General features: G+C 58.8%; 2 protein-coding genes across 4 annotated transcripts; both read right to left on the bottom strand.

Annotated features, from left to right (window-relative positions):
* Positions 1–267: 267 nt before the first annotated feature.
* Positions 268–15557, bottom strand: VGF (VGF nerve growth factor inducible). Of its 3 annotated transcripts, none has more exons than XM_082431941.1 (3): positions 14634–15557; positions 3127–3346; positions 268–2619 (listed from the first exon to the last, which is right to left on the bottom strand). In XM_082431941.1, the coding sequence occupies exon 3, from the start codon at positions 2597–2599 to the stop codon at positions 782–784; it is 1818 nt and encodes a 605-aa protein (XP_082288067.1). In that variant the 5' UTR covers positions 2600–2619; positions 3127–3346; positions 14634–15557; the 3' UTR covers positions 268–781. The 3 variants fall into 3 exon arrangements, with proteins under 3 accessions (XP_082288067.1, XP_082288068.1, XP_082288069.1); XM_082431942.1 differs by having other exon boundaries at positions 14708–15557; XM_082431943.1 differs by lacking the exons at positions 3127–3346; positions 14634–15557 and adding an exon at positions 2749–3091.
* On the bottom strand, positions 8248–11632 carry NAT16 (N-acetyltransferase 16 (putative); the record flags this gene model as incomplete). Its single annotated transcript, XM_082429168.1, is given in 5 exon segments — positions 8248–9999; positions 10001–10366; positions 10369–10509; positions 11150–11426; positions 11589–11632. Coding segments are annotated over 5 exon segments (912 nt in total). The 3' UTR covers positions 8248–9915.
* Positions 15558–17210: the final 1653 nt, after the last annotated feature.

Here is a 17210-nt window from a genome sequence, read left to right as displayed (position 1 = left end):
GCGGCACCTTATCCGCTCTGCATCTCTCTGCCAGGGCCTGGGGACCTGTGACTTTAACCCCCAAGCTGGAAGTGGAATTTAGGCTTTCCTAAAGGATGTGAGCCTATTCTACACACACACCCCCAATACGGTTGAAAGAGGTTCTATCACTCAACCTTGGCTTTTGAGCAGGAGGAGATGGGTGTTGTGGATGGCGCTTCCCTCACCGCCCCTTGGGAAGGACCACGCAGGCCCAAGGGGACGGGTGAATAACCGAGAACAAAGTCCTAATAAAATAGTCACTTTTATTTCTTAGCAAAACTATTTCCTCCGTGAGGGGTATTTACAACAGAGTTGGGAAAGAAGGGGTAAATTCACAGCGATCCGGAGAGGGTGGAGAGGCTCTTGGGAGGCCCAAAGGGCGGGAGACAGACACTTCTTCACACAGTTAACTGGAAATCCTTTTTCCGGTTTCAGACCGGGACATCCCGAGAGGGACTAGGTGGGGACGGGGCCCCGCGGGGGCAGGGAACTCGCACAAACTACCCGGCCCCCTGTGCTGTTCCCGAGACACCCGTGAGTGAGTTTGGGATTTCGGGCTTCCGACGCACGAAGAGGTCTGACAGGTCCCGGCGTAGCCCGGGGGCGGGGCGGCCCGCGGGCGGAGGGGTGGGCGGGGGCGGGGCGGGGCGGCGGCCGAGGGCGGGGCCGGGCGCATGCAAAACACTGAGAGGGGAAAGGAGCGACACGGAGGGGGGGTGGCGGCGCGCGCGGCGGCGCGCGGGGGCGGGGCCGGGGCCGGTCACGGGCGCCTGAGCAGCACGTGCTCGATGTAATTCTCCAGCTCCTCCTGCTCCTGCAGCCGGCGCTCCTCTGCCTCCGCCTGCTCCTGAGCGCGCCGCGCCTGGGCCTCCCTGTCGGGATAGTGGCTCGAAGGCGGCAGGGCGTGGTGGTAGTGGCGGCGGCGCGAGGCAGCGGGTGGCTGCAGTGTTCGCGGCCGGATGTAGTTGGGAAAAGGGTGGTAGGGCCCCGGGGGAAACACCTCGTCCTCCTCCCGATCCCAGGGCGGGAGCACCTCGTTCCAGTCGGGCAGCTCGTCCCGAGCCGGGGCGGGGGAGAGGGGCTGGGGCTGCGGGGAGCGGGCGTGAGTGGGGACGGGGGCGGCCCGGGGGGGCGGCACAGGCTCGGGAGGGGCGTTCTTCTTCCGCTTCCGCTTCTCTTCCACCTCCTCGATGATGCTGACCACGTCGTCCGCTGGCAGGTGGAGTTTGGTGGACAGCTCAATGAGGCTATCGATTGTCTGCGGGTCCATCTCTTCGTCGTCGTCGTCCTCCTCCCCGCCCTCCTCTGCCCCCTCGGCCTCCTTTCGTCGGTGGCCGGGCGTCTCCTCCTGGGAGCGCTTGTCTTCGGCTCCGGCTTCTCCGTCCTCCTCCTCAGCGAACAGTAAAGCGTTCTGTCGCGCCCTCTCCGCCTCCTCCGCCTCCGCCTCCGCCTCCGCCGCCTCCTCATCCTCTTCCCCCACCCTCTCCTCCCCGCCGCGTCTCTCCTGCTCCGCCTCCTCCTGCAGCCCCCGACCCCCCAGGCCGCGCTGCCGAGCCCCGCCCTGCAGCAAATACTGGAGCAGCAGGTCGGAGGCGAGGTCGGCCAGCCGCTCTTCCTGGGCCGCGGCCTGCCGTGTGGCCTCCGCCTGCCGCCGCCCGGCTTCCACCTGCGCCAGCCCTTGCTGTAGAAGGCGCTCTCCCGCCTCAGAGCCGCCCAGGAGTGAGGTCTCCGGCCGGCGCGCCTTGGTAAAGGGAGCGCCCAGGCCTTGGTACGCCTTGGACAAGGGTGCCAATGCCTCACCTAGGTGTGTTTTGGGGGAGGACACTCCTTCCCCGAACTGGTGGGCTTCGGGAAGGGGCCCGCTCTCGGGCATACGCGCCTGGAATTGCGGGGGAGCAGGCGGCGGCAGGGCCGCGCGCTCCGGGACGCGCGCCTGGAACTCTCCCCAGGAAGCCCGCCACACGCGCTCCGGCCCGGGGCTCTCCAGGTTGACTCGGGTCAGCGTGTGCGTGCGGGTTTCCGTCTCTGCTGCCGCCGTCTCTTGCTGGCGCTTGGCACTGCTCGGACTGAAATCTCGCAGTTCCTGAAGCAGGGAAGCTAGCGCCTGGAGCTCCTCGGAGGGGTCGGCCGCCTCGGGACCATTCTCCTGAGTCTGAGGGCGAGGCGGGGCCGCGGGCGCCTGGGTCTCTGGCGCTGGGAGACTGTGGGTCTGGCTGCGCACGGTCTCGGTCAGCAGAGCTTCTGCTGCTTCTTCCTCTGGCCGCTGCTGGGAGCCGCCAGGCGCTGGGGGCGAGGCCGGGCGGTCGAGTGCCTGCAGCAGCACCGCGGCCAGCGCCCGGGGATCCACGCCCTGGAAAAGCTCTCCCTCGTCCTGCGGCTCTGAATTTCTAGCGGCTCGGACCTCTGGGGCGCTAACACCCTTCGGCCCGAGCACTGCGTCCCCAGCTACCGGCTCTTCATGCTCAGAGCTGGGGGGAGGTGGCTGAGCCTCAGGGTGCCCCGGGGGCGCTGCTCCCAACCCCTTGGTCAGTAGAAGGAAGCAGAGGAGGACAGGAGCCGGCAACCTGAGCGATTTCATGACCGAAGGGCTGCCGGAGACTGTGAAAAAATAGAAGTGGCCAAAGAAAGAGAGGGTTTCTGTAAGAATTTTCCGCTCTCTGATTTTATATTCCCTTCCCCCACCTTTAATCAGGAAAGCCGGGGCTTCCCTTATCCCCCTAACCTTACCCTGAAAAGGGACGTTTAGGAGCAAAGGAGGAAGATGTTGTGCCGATCTCTGGAGTCGTGTAAATGGGAAAACGCCTGCAACCCTTGCTCCCCCAGTGCCTCCTCGCCCCCTTCCCTGAGCCAGCTCACTGCCAGCGCCCACGTACTAAGCAGCAAGGATACGGGGAAAAAAAAATCTCTGCTCCCTCCCCACAGGACTCCCCGGATGGTGCGTGGGCGACTTCAGCAGCAAGAGAAAAGCGGCGACTCCCCCATTTACCAGGGACCCTTCCCGGGGGCTCCCCGCTGTGTTTTCAACACTCCCAACTGGGGGAGAGAGAACCCTCCCTCACGCCCACGGCTGCTGAGGGTTTGAGGGACGGACAGCAGAGTATTTACCAGCTGGTGCCACGACGCGGGAGGTGGAGAGGAGGGTCGGGGCGGGGTTGGGACAGGGGAAGATCGGGACTCGTCCGCCTCGGCTCCGAGCGGTGGCTAGGATACGAGCGATGGTCGAGGTCTGGCGTCCAGTGGGCTGGGCTCAGCTGGGTCCGCGCGGCTCCGGGAGACTCGCTCGCTCAGGCTTCAGCACGCTGGACAGCGCCCGCGCCGTTACCGCCTTATAAAGAGGAGCGCGCGGGGTCACGTGGGAACCGCCCCGCCCCATTGACGTCAATGTTCATTCATGGGGAAGCGGGCGGGCGCCTAGAGGCGGGAGGCCGCCCAGCGATTGGAGGATGCGTGCCTCTCCCGGCCCGCGCCTGCGCGCTGCAGGCCTCTGTTGGAGGGGTGTGCGCTAGCCTGGCACCAGGGAAATGAATGAATGAAGGAATGAATGAATGAAATGCTGAGGCGGGCGGGGCAGGGGGGCTATGAATGAATGAAGGAGGGACGAGGAGAAAAGGATGAATGAATGAATGGCAGAATGAATGGAAGGGTGGATTCAGAGACGCTGCAAGGCGGGAGGGTGGGTTACAGAGCAACTTGCAGCGGCGGGAGCCCGACGAGCGGAATAGGGTGGGGGCTCTCCCAGCGTCTGACTGGGTCCCATAGGAGATCCACACTGGGAAGGGGGAAGATAAGGATTGCAAAACTGAGGAGGGGGCCAGACTCCCCATTCCCCGACTGCACGGTGTGTGGGGAACACGCCCAAGGACGGCGTGAACCTGAGAGAAGAGGGATGGTTCTGCGCGCCTGCGGGCGCTGTCCGCGGATCTGCGGTGCAGGGTGCGGGCCCTGGGCCGGGGCACATGGGTGGATCTTGAGGCTTGGGTGATCCTGTCGGAAAGGATCCGAGTTGGAAGAGATAGGGAAAAGATTGAGGATGTGTGTGCCTCTGTGTCGTGTCTGTGCATGGTCTGTGCGTGTCTCGAGAAAAAATGTGTGTCTGTCCTTCTGTCCAGCTGACTCTGTTGGCCCCTTTTCAGACCACCTCTCCCCACCACCCTCCTGCTTCTTCCCCTCTCGCTGCTACCCCCCAAAGGACGTTTGGAGGACGAGAGCAGACCAGGTGGGGAGGGGGGTGCGCAGGTGGGGGGTGACTCAACTCCATCTCTCTCTATTGCTTAAAGGGAAGATTTAAACGCGATGTGGGGGGGGGCGGAGTGGAGGGTGGGAGTGCAACGTCAGAGATCGCCCCTCTCTGCCACCAGACCCCTCGTCCGCATCTCCTGCCAGAGGGGTTGGGATTGGGGGCTTGGACAGTTAGAGGTTCCGGGGGGATGGGGGGCGATGACGCACAGATTGCGCAAAGAGAATCCATCAGCGAGCCGGGTCCAGTGAAGGGAGACCAGCCGTGGGCGGGGGTGGGGGAGGACGGAAATGAGGAGGGGGCAGGGGAGAGGAGAGGGAGGCAAGGGGAGCAGCCACTGCAGGAATGAACGGGAGGGAGGGAGGGAGGCTGGAGGGGGGCTGCGGCGCAGGCAGAGAGCTGTGCGGGGGCGTGGGCAGGGAAAGGGGGGAGTGGAATGACACATGCCAGACACACAAGGACTGCGGACACGGGTGCCTGTGGGCACACACAGGGCACCCGCGCCCTAAGACTCTGGAAACCGGGATCAGAGCTGTCAGGAGCTCCGAGACTCTTTCAGAGCCAGTCCTCAACCCCTTCCTCATCTCTTCCTAGCACTGACCCTCATCCTCTCCTCTTTCTCTCTCTCTCAAACTCTCTCTCTCTCTCTCTCTCTCTCTCTCTCTCTCACACACACACACACACACAAACACACGCTCACGTGCTTTCCCTCTATAGCGAGCAGTGGCTTCTCGGTTCCATCAGTGGCTCCACTTTCCCAGAAGAAAGCCCATCAGCTCTGCGGGGAAAGAGGTGGGGAGAAGTAGAGAGAGAGGAAGGAGAGAAGAGATGGGGGCAGGAGAGGGAGGAAGGCAGGCAGGCATCTGGAACAGGTAAAGGATCAGGCTAAAGAAAAAAAAAAAGGAGAACCAAGGTGACTGTGAAGATGCCAAAGACGGAGAGGAGGGGGCAACAGACCTGAGACTGTGCCTTATCCCCCTCCCCCAAACTATCTAGGACATCCCTCTGCCCCTATGGGTTCCCCTCATTCCTCTTCCTCCTCATCCCACTCCCCTTTATCCTCCCTGCCTGGTTACCGAGAGCAGTGGAATGGGGAGGGGGGGTCACGTTACCTTCCTGAGGAGGATGAATCAGAGAGAGATGGCTCAGACATCTGGTGGGGGGAGGGGAAGCCATCCAAGAGGGAAGGAAAGAGGGAGGGAGGGAGGCGAGGTGGGGGGGCAGCCTGAGAGGCTGATGGGGCTAAGAGACCAAGTATGAGATGAGGGAGATGGGCATCTAGAGAAACTGTTTGTGTTCCTGTGGGCTTGTATATGTGCACATGCATGTACATACGTGTGCATTGCATTTGTGTGTGTCCGGAGATTAATGAAACATACGGGGAAAGAAAAAGAAAGGGAATGGGGGGGACCAATTGTGTATTTAATCAGCTAGAGAGTGGATAGGCATGGTAATGTTCCAATTTAAATATGTAATTTTCTCTTCCAATCTGCGGAGCTGTGGTTTTGCCTGTTTCCAGGTGTCTCTGTGAGTGTGAGTGTGAGTGTGAGTGTGTGTGGGTCCTGATCCCTCTGAGTGCCTGTATACCTGTGCGGTTGGGAGTTTGAGCACATCCAGTCTGGGTACCTGCTGGTGTCTGAAAATTGTGCCTGGCTTGGTGTGTCAATAATATGTGTGTACCCGTGTGTCTTTGTGCATTTATCTGGGTCCTTCCATGTCTGTTGATATACGTTACAGGTTATGTGGACTGCTATGGGCTTTTGATCTTTCCTGCCCCTCCCCCATTTACCTTCACCTCTAGATTTCTGTGCAGAAAAGCCTCAGTATCCTAGCCAGTCATCTGCAGCCTCCAAGTTCAAGTCTTGCCCCGCGTTTTTTAGAGTGTTCCCTCATTCCTCCATTCTTCCCCAACGCTTTCCTCCTCCACTCCGCCCAGAAGTCCAGGGGAGCTTCTCAGAAATCGACATCCTAAGAGTCTCAGTCATTATGACATGGGGGAGGGGGCAGTGAGATGGAAGCCAGGGCGATAGGTTTGGTGATTCCACGATCTGGATCGTGTCTGCATGGACTCTGAACCTCTGGGTCTGTTTCTGCCTCTCTCTATCCCAGTTCCCTTCCAGGGTCAGCTCGTCCACATGCACCCCACCTCTCAAAAATGTGCTGTGCCCTTCACACCTGGCTGCCTCTAAGGGCTTCTGGAAAAGAGCTGGACTGGGGACAGGTTCCTGGGGTTTGGGAGAGGAGGGAGATGGCAGGAAAGAAAGAGGAATGAGAGACAGAGCTGGGAAAGGCAAAGCTGAGATGGGGACCAGGAGGGGATGCCTGGTGTTTGCTCTGAGATGTTTGTATAAATCCGTCTCTTTGTCTTTGTTTCTGAATCTCTCATACTCTCCAGGAGGGTAGTAAGAGAAGATGGGGTCCAACCAAGTAGTGATCCAAGCTGAAGATTTGGAAAACCAAGGGAGGGAGCAGAGCACTGGGTCTTTTCCCTGAGAAGGTTTGGGAAAGAAAAAGAGAGCAGGGGCTTGGGGGTCCCCGCAGCTCACCTCCCCTCTCTTCCTCCCTTCCCCCAAACCGGTGACTCACCTCTGCAGCCTTTCAATGCGTCAGCTATGGGGGGGACAGGCAGGGAGGGGCACTTTATGAGAAAGGCAGGGGTCTCCACCTTGAATTGAAAGAAGGTGCTGAAGAACCCCGTGGAAATGGCCCCATTAGAACACATCATTGCCTAGCCCCTGCCCACCCCAGTTCAGGTGGGTGGGGAGTCCTGGGAAGGGGACTGGGAGAGGGCTACGGGCCACTGGTGGATCTGGGAATGATGAGTAATAAAGGGGGGCTCACCCTGATTTTTAGTCCCAGGGTCCCATTCCTTCATACCCCCACCCACTCCTGGGTGGGGGAGGGGAGACCCAGCAAGCTGGGGGAAGGCAAAGCCGCAGAGATGAGTCACCAAGAAAGGAAAAGAGAAAGAGGGAAAGAGACAGAGGTGAGGAGAGACACAGAGACAGCCACTGGAAAGACTGAGAAAGGAACACACACACACACACACACACACGCACGCACCATGAAGGTGGTATCCACAAACTAACAGGAGGAAGGAAATTTTGTACTTCCATAATCCTGAACCAGCCTCCTCCAGCATCCACCTGTCACACAAATACACACACAACACTATCATTCAGAGTTACACTGATATCCTGAGACACACCCACTTACACAAACACAATGTCACACCTAGTCCAGCAGAGTCACCTGTCCAGGCACATGCTGAAGATGTGACCAGTGTAATGGAGGTTCAGGTTGAGAGCCCTCGATTCCTTTTACACAGGATGGTGGGAGGGCATAAGAGCCCTAAAGGAATGTAACTTAAAAAATCCAAGACTCACAGGCTATGCCTTGCACACGCGACGATACACACAGTCCCCTGCTTCCCCATCCACACGTACATAGTAACCTATCAAGCGCCTCCTCGTCAAGAAGCCACTTGGAGTACCTGATTCTGGGGTACGCCAGGCCCGTAGCCCCGAATATATCCCACCCAGACACCCCCTGAGTCGTACACACATGTACAGAAACACAGACACACAAAGACGCCCATGGCCACACTCACACGGACGGAAACCACCTTGCGCTGCCTTGCCCGCGTCCGCACACGTCCTGGCGCCCCCGCGTGGTACTTTTCGGGATCGCAGTCTCCGCCGCTTCGGAGCTCGGCTCCCGCGGGGCGGCGCCCAGGCTCCCTCCACCTCTTCCCCCTCCGTGCGGTGCCCACCCAGGAATGGGGAGAGAGCAAGGGCGCTGGCCACGAGAGAGCCGAGAGCTGGGAGTTAGACGCCTGGATCGTGAGAATGAGGCAGGCTGGTTCCGGATGCCAAGGGGAACTTGCGAGAGAGCAAGAATTTGGAGCAGCAGCGGACTCCCAGGTCCAGGGGAAAGCGAGGCCCGGGGCTAGTCCAAGCGCCGCGCCGCTGCCCGCCTCGATTCTGAGCAATCAATTCTTTCTGCCGCTTGGCTGGTGTGGGGGGTAGGGGCGCGCAACGGCCAGCAGCCCTCCCCAGCTCCCCTCCAGGAAGTCATTAGCCCCAGTGGCACAGGGCTTAGAGATCCTCTCTGATACAGGCTGCTGGGGAAGGGGGAGAGGACAATGCAGCTCATCCCTCCCCACCGAGAAGAAGTGAAACAGACACAGAAGGTGGGCCAAGGGTCCGTTTTATTGCAATACAGCCACGGCTGAAGTGACAGGGAGGAGGGCAGCTTGGTCAGGTGCAGGAGGCAGCCAAGCAAGGCACAGCAGCACAGCCGGAACGGGGGGAAAGAGGGGAGCAGCGGCTGTCTTCTTTGTCCACCTTCTTCCACCTCCTGGCGCCCTCCTCTGTCCATGTCTTTGATTCCATCCCCAGCGAACCCTGTGCTCGCTGTCCATTGTCCAACAAGAAGGTCCAGCTACAGTGAGGTTCTGAGGTCTGCTCTGGGCTGGGGACACCTGGTTTCTAGTCTCTGCCAGACTCCCAGCTATTGTGAGCCACTTGGAAGGCACTTGAGTCTTTCTGAGCCTGTGTCCTCCCTCTGCGGGAGATATGAGGATCCCGTGTGGGAGACATCGCTGTGCAAATGCAGCTGTTACTACTTGCATTTAAATAGAAGACCGTCAAAGTCCAGAAAAAGCATAAAGGAACAAGAGGATGGGAGGGGTGTCCAGAAATATCTGGAGGAGGGGGTTCCAGTCGCGCTAGAAGGCAGCCCGGGTAGAAGCAGGAGACAGCCTCGCACCAGGCTGAGGGACCTGCCCTCCACTACACCAGGCTCTCCACCCAGAACCCTCTGGTTCACGGGCCTGCTTCGGGCCCCTGGTTGGGGGCATAGGGAAGGGAGCCTGCAAAATAGCACCATTGTGCAAAGTTGGAGGAAACCCCAGTCAGAGGAGGCAGCCTCAGAAAGGTGCATCACCAGAGCGTTAAGCAGGGGCCAAGTGGGGGTGGGGCATTATAAATCTATTTCCTTTACAGGGTCCTTCTCCATATTACACACAGGGCGGGGGATGAAGAGATCATGGGGAAGGGGAATGGAGGGGCAGACAAATGGACAACGGAGAACTGAGAGAGGTCCAGGCACAGGAGACTGCGAGGGCGGTGAGGAGAGAAGCAGAGGGTAAGCTCTGGGGGCCTGAGAAGGATGGGGAGGAAGAAAAGTAATACCTATTGGGCAACTGTGCTCCTGGCCGGGTACTGGGCGTTGCACACACTTCTGCCAGCTCCCATCCACGAGGGGGCAGAAGGGAGAAGCCACAAAGGGCAGAGTACACTCCCAGGCTGGGGCACGGACAGGGAAAGGCTCTGAAGCTGTGAAGGAACCCATTCTTTGGCGGGGAAAGGGAATGGGTGGACAACAGAAGCGCGAGTGGCTCCCCCAAACCCGGCGGTTCAGATCAGGGTGTGGGCAACTGCGTTTGGGGGCGCTAGAGTCAAGATGGCAGACAGAGATGTAAGGGGAAGAGGGAAGGGAAGGATGGACAGCGGGTGAGTGTAGGCGGCAGAGCCGATGACCGAGGGCAGGGGGAGGGGGCGGAGCTTGAAAACAGCAGGGGCGGGGCTTTGGGGGGATCCGAGGAAGGAGGTGGGTCTAAAGTGCATCTTCTCTCCCCTCCGACTGGAGAGGCCTTAGATGTCGGCCTCCAGCAGGTATTGTTCGGTATAACCCTTGACCAGCTCGAGCCCCAAGCCAGCCTGGCAGAAATCAGCCAGCCTGGCAGAAATCAACCAGATGTAACCACAGCTGGGGCGCCAGGAAGAGCTGGCACATGACGTTGAGGCCGACGAGACGCGGGGCCTGGCGCTGCAGATGCCACAGAAGCTGGCTCTGAACCTGCGCGCCGTCGCTGCCGAAGGCGTAGATGTTGAGGTAGCGCCACGTGCCGTTGCCGCCAGGTGGGATGGGGAAGGGGCGCGTGCACAGCGTGAGCACGCGCGGGCGCGCGCGGCTGTCCACGCGCCCCTCCAGGCCCTTGGCCGCCAGCAGGCTCAAGTTACTCTCGCTCGGCCGGTAGGGCTGCCAGTCCTGGATGATGATCCCGCCCGGAAGCACGTCGCGCTGCACAGAGGGCGACAGCAGGGGAGGCGTGCCACGTCGCCGCCAGCCTCCGACACGGCCTCCGTGGGCAGCGGCGAGAAGGTGCCGGAGGCCCGCAGAGCCGCCAGCCGCGCGCACAGCCCCTCCAGCAGGGCCGACACGTTGAACTGGACCAAAAGGATGCCCTGCGGGGGGCACGAGTGAGCGCGGGGCGGGCGGCGGGAGGGCTGTGAGTCCGGCGCCTCTTGGCATCGTCACTCCCACATTCACACCCACGGGCTCCCACCTGGGCCCCTCGGGAGGGCCGACCGTGCGGGGCCGGGTGGAGTGGGGTATGTGAGAGCATGCAGGAACCAGGGGCAAGGCCTCCGAAAACCTGGATCCCCAAGGAGAGTGGAGATCAATGTGGAGTAGTCAGAGACATGGGGATGTGTGCCCCAAGAGTGGAAGCGAGGGAAGCTTATCAGTCGGTAGGATGGGGGAGGCAGAGGGGAAGGACAAAGGCTCAGATTAGGATGTTTGGGTCCCTGAAGAGAGGCGGGATCGATGTAGGGGAGGCAGGGACACGAAGTCCGGACGCCTGGGCTCCAGCCTCCTGGAGTAAGGATGGAGGGTTTAAAGATTGAAAGTCGGGAGCTGTTTGACTTTCCCTGGGCAAAAGGGCCTGGGTAAGGACTGGGAGTCCCAGGGCAGGGCTCATGGGCGCCCCCACTCGGCCGAGTCGGCAGCAAAGGAAAAGCCGGTGACTGGCTGCATGTGGGGTGACAACGCCCGGAGGCCCCTCGGGGACAGGCCCGCCCATCCGAGCTCCCTTGTCCTTCTCACCTGCTTGGTGATAAGGTGGTATTTCTTCAGCTCCCGGGACGCCAGCTGGTCGTCCCGGGTGAGTCGTGCCACCTTGACCCCCGGGTGCCTTCGCTTGACCAGCTGCGAGCAGAAGCTCTGCAGCATCCCAGCCAGGCCCTTGCCGCACTCCCAGGGCGCCGCGCGCAGCCCCTCCACCAGCGCCGTCTCCCCGGCGTCGATCACGTGCACCGACCCCAGGGCGATCAGCGGACCGAGGCCGTTAGGGGGCCCCGCCCCGCCTTCGCCCCTGCCAGGGCTCTCCGTTCAAAGGGCTCGCCTCTTCCCACACGCTGAGCACTCCGTCGTCACCACCCCGGGCGCTGGGCCAGACCCGGGGCCTGTCCAGGGAGCTCTCCTCAGCACGTGGGTCTTGGATTCAAGAGCCCGCGGAAAGATCATTCGCGGGCGTCTCTTCCACCTCTTGAGATGCTCCAGACCCCCGAGCATCAGGTCCTTGCCCATTCGCCACGCCCCCTTTCTTTGGCTCCACTCCCAGGAGACTGCTACTCCCAGCTTCCTCTTAGCTCCGCCCTGGAGCCCATCTCTTAGCTGCTCCTGCATTCAGGCCCTCTTGGTGCCAGAGTTCAGTCTACTCAGGGGTCCAGACCCCTTTCTAGCTGCTCCCACCCCCAGACTACCCCCTCTTGTCTGCTCCCCTACTTTCTGTGCTCCTTCCCCCAGAAACTCGTCAAAGGAATCCTAAATTACCGAAGCTGTCAGGTTCCTCCGCTATTCCGAGTTCTACACATCCGCCACGCACCCTCACTGGCTGGGCCCCTGGATCCACACGCCCTTCTCTCTCTCTCTCCTTTTCTTCTTTTTGGGAAATTTCTTCCTGTAATCCTTGCTTCATCTCCCACTCAGGCTACCCCTGCTCTTCCCATTCCTCAGAGTTTCCTTTTTGGGTCAATGGCTTGTGGATCTGGTACCCCTTTGGCATCCAGCTCTTCTTTTTCCCCTGCCCAGAGACAGGACGAAAGAGAAAGGCCCGTCCCCAAGTCCGGATGACTCCTCATTTCCAGATGTCTCTCCTCCAGACCAACCAAATCAACCAATCAAATCCCCTCTTCTCTCTTTCAGCCAATTAGAATTGTCCACTCACATAACCTACATAAGCCTCAGTAACCAACATCCCAGGGGACACACATACCAGCTACTTTGAGGAGGGTGATTTTGGGATGATTAGACTTTTTTTTTTTTTTTTAAATAAGAACATGACCTAGGTTTAGGAGGTGGGACCAGCAGGGGCACCAAGGGGTGGGTTAGGGATAATTTTAGCTTCCATATCACAAACATGGCTTATGTAAGCACAGTGTGGTTCCAATACAAACAAGCTTCAAAACAAGGGCTCCATCTCTCTCTTTCTTTTCAGTCTAATTCTTAGGCTTAAGGCTCTCCCAGGTAAGCTGGGGTGAGGTAAGACAGCTCAGGCCAGTATCATCAGAGGGCAGGGAGAAGCACAGGCTCAGAGGATCTTAGAGCCCCTGCTATGGCCACTAGGGACCATCAGGTTCAACCCATTCCTTTCACAAAGAGGAAATCAATCAAGGCCCAAGATGGTTAAGATCTTGCCTAAGGTGAGTCAGCTTGGACAAAGCCGGGCTAAAAGTTAAATTTTCCTGGATCTCAGGCCAGTGGGGAGATCTCCGACCCCAGCCTGAAGAGCAAGGATAGGCATGACTGGGTCCTTGGCAGGAGTCAAAGTTTCCAAGTGCTAAGGGTTAAGCTGACTCAGAAGCAGAGATGAGATTGCGGGAGGAACCCCCACTGCCCTCTCCCCACCGTCAATAATTTCTATGCCAAAAGTGAGCTCAATCAGATTCCTCGCACCAGGCTCTGGGGATGATGAGTCCGGAGAGGAGCAGGTTAGCTTGTGGCTCCCATCTGGATCTCCAGACAACCTCATCAGCTGTTCATGGGTCCCTGGAACATACAAGCTGGTGCTTCAGGGATATTCCAGCAATTCCCCACTGCCCCCATAAGGGGGCAGAATGTGAGCAACTTGTAGACCGGAACACATCCAACTAGGTGCAAACATTAGGCTCCAGTTTCCCTCTTACTTTCAAGATGGGGAGACTACTGCCAAAGAGTGTGTCTGCATCTCAGATAAAGATGTGTGTAAGGGGAGGGCATTCCCAGGGTCACAGGAAAGAACGGGGAACTTGCTAATTCACCCTGCATCTTTTCTTCCCTGGCACTCTACTCCTATTCCCTTTGGGGGAGATGTAAAGGTTCCAAGGTCCTTCAACCCTGGAGGAGGTGGGAGCTGGGAACAAAGCAGGTCAGGGGTAACAGGCCAAGCGAAAGCAGCCAGCTGGCCCCACAACCCTTACTCCACACTCTGATCCCTTCCCACCCTCCAACGTGGCTCCTTGAATTCTAACTCCCATTAGGTGTCTAGACAGAGACAGAGGCAGCCCTGTGCCCCTGGGCACTATGGGAGATGTAGTCCAAGCACCCCCTGGACCAGGCTCCAGGAAAGCGGGCAGCATTTCCTTATCGTCCTTGTATCCTTTCTCTCAATCTCATAAATATGAATGATCCACTCTGGCGAGAGGATGATTGGAGTCATAGCTGGGCATGCCGGGAGCCCACCTCCCACCCCATCTCTCTCCCACCAAACACACCTGAAATATTGATGGCCCTGAGGTCGCAGCTTCTCTGAGCTGGAACACGGAACAGAGGAAGCAGAGAGAGGAGGGGCGGAGTCAAAGAGACCGCAGCTACACAAAGCGCCCAAAGAAGAGAACGAAAAGGACTGGAGCCGAGGCAGAAAGGAGACCAAGGCAACCTGGAGATGATGGGAGGTGGGGGAGAGGAAAGGATACCGAGTCACAGACATGACACCTCGTGACTCAGGGCACAGCAGATGCCAAACAAGTCCTAGCACGCGCCCCCTCCCCAAGGAGACCAGAAATAGAAAGCAGCTTGACACACCCCCTTCTCCCCGCGGTGTGTGGTGGGGAAAGGGGTCACGGGCAGGAGAAAATCAGCAGAGGCTGGAAGAGAACAGAGACTTGAGAGCAGAGGCAGGGGAGATAAGATGAAGTGAGGCAGGGGCAGGGGATGAGGAAGATGGACCAACGAACTGGGGAGAGGGGGTGCCTCAGAGGGCCACAATCATGGAGAAGGGGAGGCTGTACTGGAGGGTGGTCCCCGGTCTTTTGGGGAAGCAGGCGGGAGGGAGATCCCGAAGGAAGCTGTCTACTAGGCAGGGGTCCCCCTGGGCACCAGACTCTGGGGACAGGTGGGAGCCAAATGATGATGGGAGGCGGAGGGAAAGCACCTCCGAACACCTGGGCGAAGTCGGGTCTCAAGTTATCTGGGACGCGGGACTGGGATGGGTTGGGCGGTAGGAGGCGCAGAGGCTCTCTTCCCCTGAGGGGCGTGGCCTCCTGCTGCCCCCATTCTGCGGGGGAGGAGCACGCCAGCCCCCCGCCCCCAGGCCTGGCTGCCCCCCTACCTCTCTCAAGCCAGGGCCAGGGACCGGGTGCCGAGAAGCCGATCGGGGCCGGCCGCGCAGACAGCGAACGGTACCTAGAGCGGGGTCACCTCGGAGCTCCGAGGGTCAAATTCCGATGACGCGCGGGGACCCGGCCGCCGCCGTCCGGTCCCGACTCGGAGTTCCGAAGCGAAGGCCGGGTCTACTCAGTCCTGCACGCGGGCTCGGGCGCCCAGAGCTTCGGGATTCGGGCGGTACGCGCGGCCGCTGCTCTGCTCGGGCTCGGCCGAGGGGAGGAAACCCCAGTGATGCCGAGGAAACATGGCGCGGATCTGGAGCGGACTCGGTTGCCACCGGGGGCTGGCGGGCGCTGGGGGCAGGCGGCGGGGTGGCGGGGCGCCTGGGAAAGCGGAGTTGCCCCTGGGCGGTGAGCTGGGCGCTGCTGGGTGGCCTCTAGCCTTGCAGACGAGAACCCGCCCCTTGTCCCGGTGGGGGGCGGGACTGAGGGTGGGGAGGCGTCTCGAGGGTCGGTGGAGGGGCCTGATTGCTGGCTTAGTTATGGCCCCATGCCCGCAGCATCTCTATGTTGGGTCCGGGAATACCCCCCACGCCCAGTCCCCCTTCTCCGGGGGCCACGCCCCTACCCTCCTCCCCCCCCGCAACGTCAGCCCCATTCTCTGACCTCCGGCTGCTAGACAAGTAACAGCGGCTGGAAAGGGGGACGCGGAGCCGAACACCCTGGAGACCTGGTCGGAGAAACTGATAGAGGAAATTGGAAACCCATGAAGATCAGGAAGGGTAGAGACACCAAGTGGCAGAAGCCAAGAGCTGAAAGGAGCAGAGCGAGGCCAAGACGGGTCAGACGGGCCACCACTCCCCGGGGGTCGCCGAGCAGCCTCACGCCCCCCTCCCCGCCCTCCGCAATGGCAGGCTCAGCTCCACTCAGCCGCGGGCATCTCACCCGCCGTCAGGCAGCAAGGCCCCCGCGGGGCAGCACGCAGAGAGAAAGACTTCAGTGTACACCTGGGGACACCCGAGTACAAGAACACAGACCTCTGTGCACACGGCTGGGCACCCGTGCTAACCCGGTGGGTGGACGAAGGGTGGGAGGGAGAGCGCAGTGCAGACCCGGAACCGGAGTGGCTGCAGCGCTGCTGCTGACTCTGAACAAGCTGGTGACCCGGGCTCTTAACTCCTGGGGCCTCCCCACCGCATAAAGTGAGATAAAAACACCTGCAGTTCTACCTGAAAAGAACCAGGAAAGGGGTGGATGTGAATGTCCTTTAAAACCTGTAAAGTGCTGCGGGGGATGGGACACCACCCCCTTGTCTCCACTCTCGTTCCTGCCCAGCTCCCATACCCCCCCAGCCCCCGGGCAAAAGCAGGCAGTACTTTTGTGTGTCTGGGTAGGGCTCTGTTTGTGGGGTGCCTCAAATGCTGTGCTGAGGAGTTCACACCTTCTGACAATGAGGATCCAGTCCCAGTGAATAGGAGGAAGGACACGATGAAAAGTTTCCCAAAGTTCCCACTGAAGTTGACCTCTCACCTACTTCATCCCAGTTTTATACTTTCCGAGGTAATCACTCCATAACCTGGTAATCCCATTGGCTGTGCTAATGTGAGAAGATGGAGGATCGTGTTCCTGGACTTCCACACACAAAGCCACCCCAAGAGTTAAAGGGATCAGAGTCATCTCTTGGCTTCAAGGCCAACAGGCCAATAAGTAAGTCACTCAACCTTTTTTAAAAAATAAGACTTGCCCCCATTTCTGATTTTTTGAAACTGCCAACACACTGTGCATTTCACAAAGCTGCAGTCAAGGTGGAATACATTCCAGTGCGAGAAAGGACCTCCAAAAGTTAAAGGTGTTGGAGCAAAAAGTCACTAGTGGCCGAAAGGAGATGCGATCACACTCTAGTTCCTTCCCTTTCACCAGAAGACTCCCCTCTGCCACCAGAAATGCTTGGATTGGTCCAACATTCACCCACCTCTAGTTTCCTCAACCAATCAGAATTGAAAGTTTCCCAAAGTTCCAGTTCTTTCATGTCCAAGCTATAGGTGGTGTTGCATTCTTCCATCAAAGGCTCAAATACGGTTGTCCTACTGAAATTTTATCAAATATTGATGTTCGACCTAAATCCAATCATTTATTAGGGGTTACAAAACGGTGATATTCTTAATCTGTCATTCTGTTTTTTTTCCCCCCTAGCTGGAATATGCCTATAAAAGGAAACTTGTTCTCTTCTACTATGATTACCCTTAGAGATAGTTTGTTGAAGGAAAGACCAGATAAATGCTTACATTTTTCCCTTTATTTGTTAACTATTCAAATAATGTGGTGGTTTCTCAGCATCCTTCAGTGGTGATCGATTATTACTTTCAGACTGTTATGAACTCATTGATTTTAAACAGGCTTAATGTGCTGCAATCCAATGCTGTTATTCTCCTTATTAATGTTGAAGCTAGCCAACTTTTTGGATAAATTGATGTTTTAAAGCGACACAGAGGATCATGCTAGATCTTCAGGAAGCACTACGTGGATGCAGAGGAGAGGATGCCCTGGACCAGCCTGGCACGTTGGCTGGTCAAGGGAAGTGA

This window comes from Balaenoptera physalus, assembly GCF_965194825.1.
Source record: "Balaenoptera physalus genome assembly, chromosome: 16".
In the NCBI taxonomy this organism is placed as follows: Eukaryota; Metazoa; Chordata; class Mammalia; order Artiodactyla; family Balaenopteridae; genus Balaenoptera; species Balaenoptera physalus.
This window is presented reverse-complemented; position numbering and strand designations above follow the sequence as displayed.

Coding starts and splice junctions, on each gene's coding strand:
- VGF (XM_082431941.1), bottom strand. CDS start 2,599: ATGAAATCGCTCAGGTTGCCGGCTCCTGTCCTCCTCTGCTTCCTTCTA.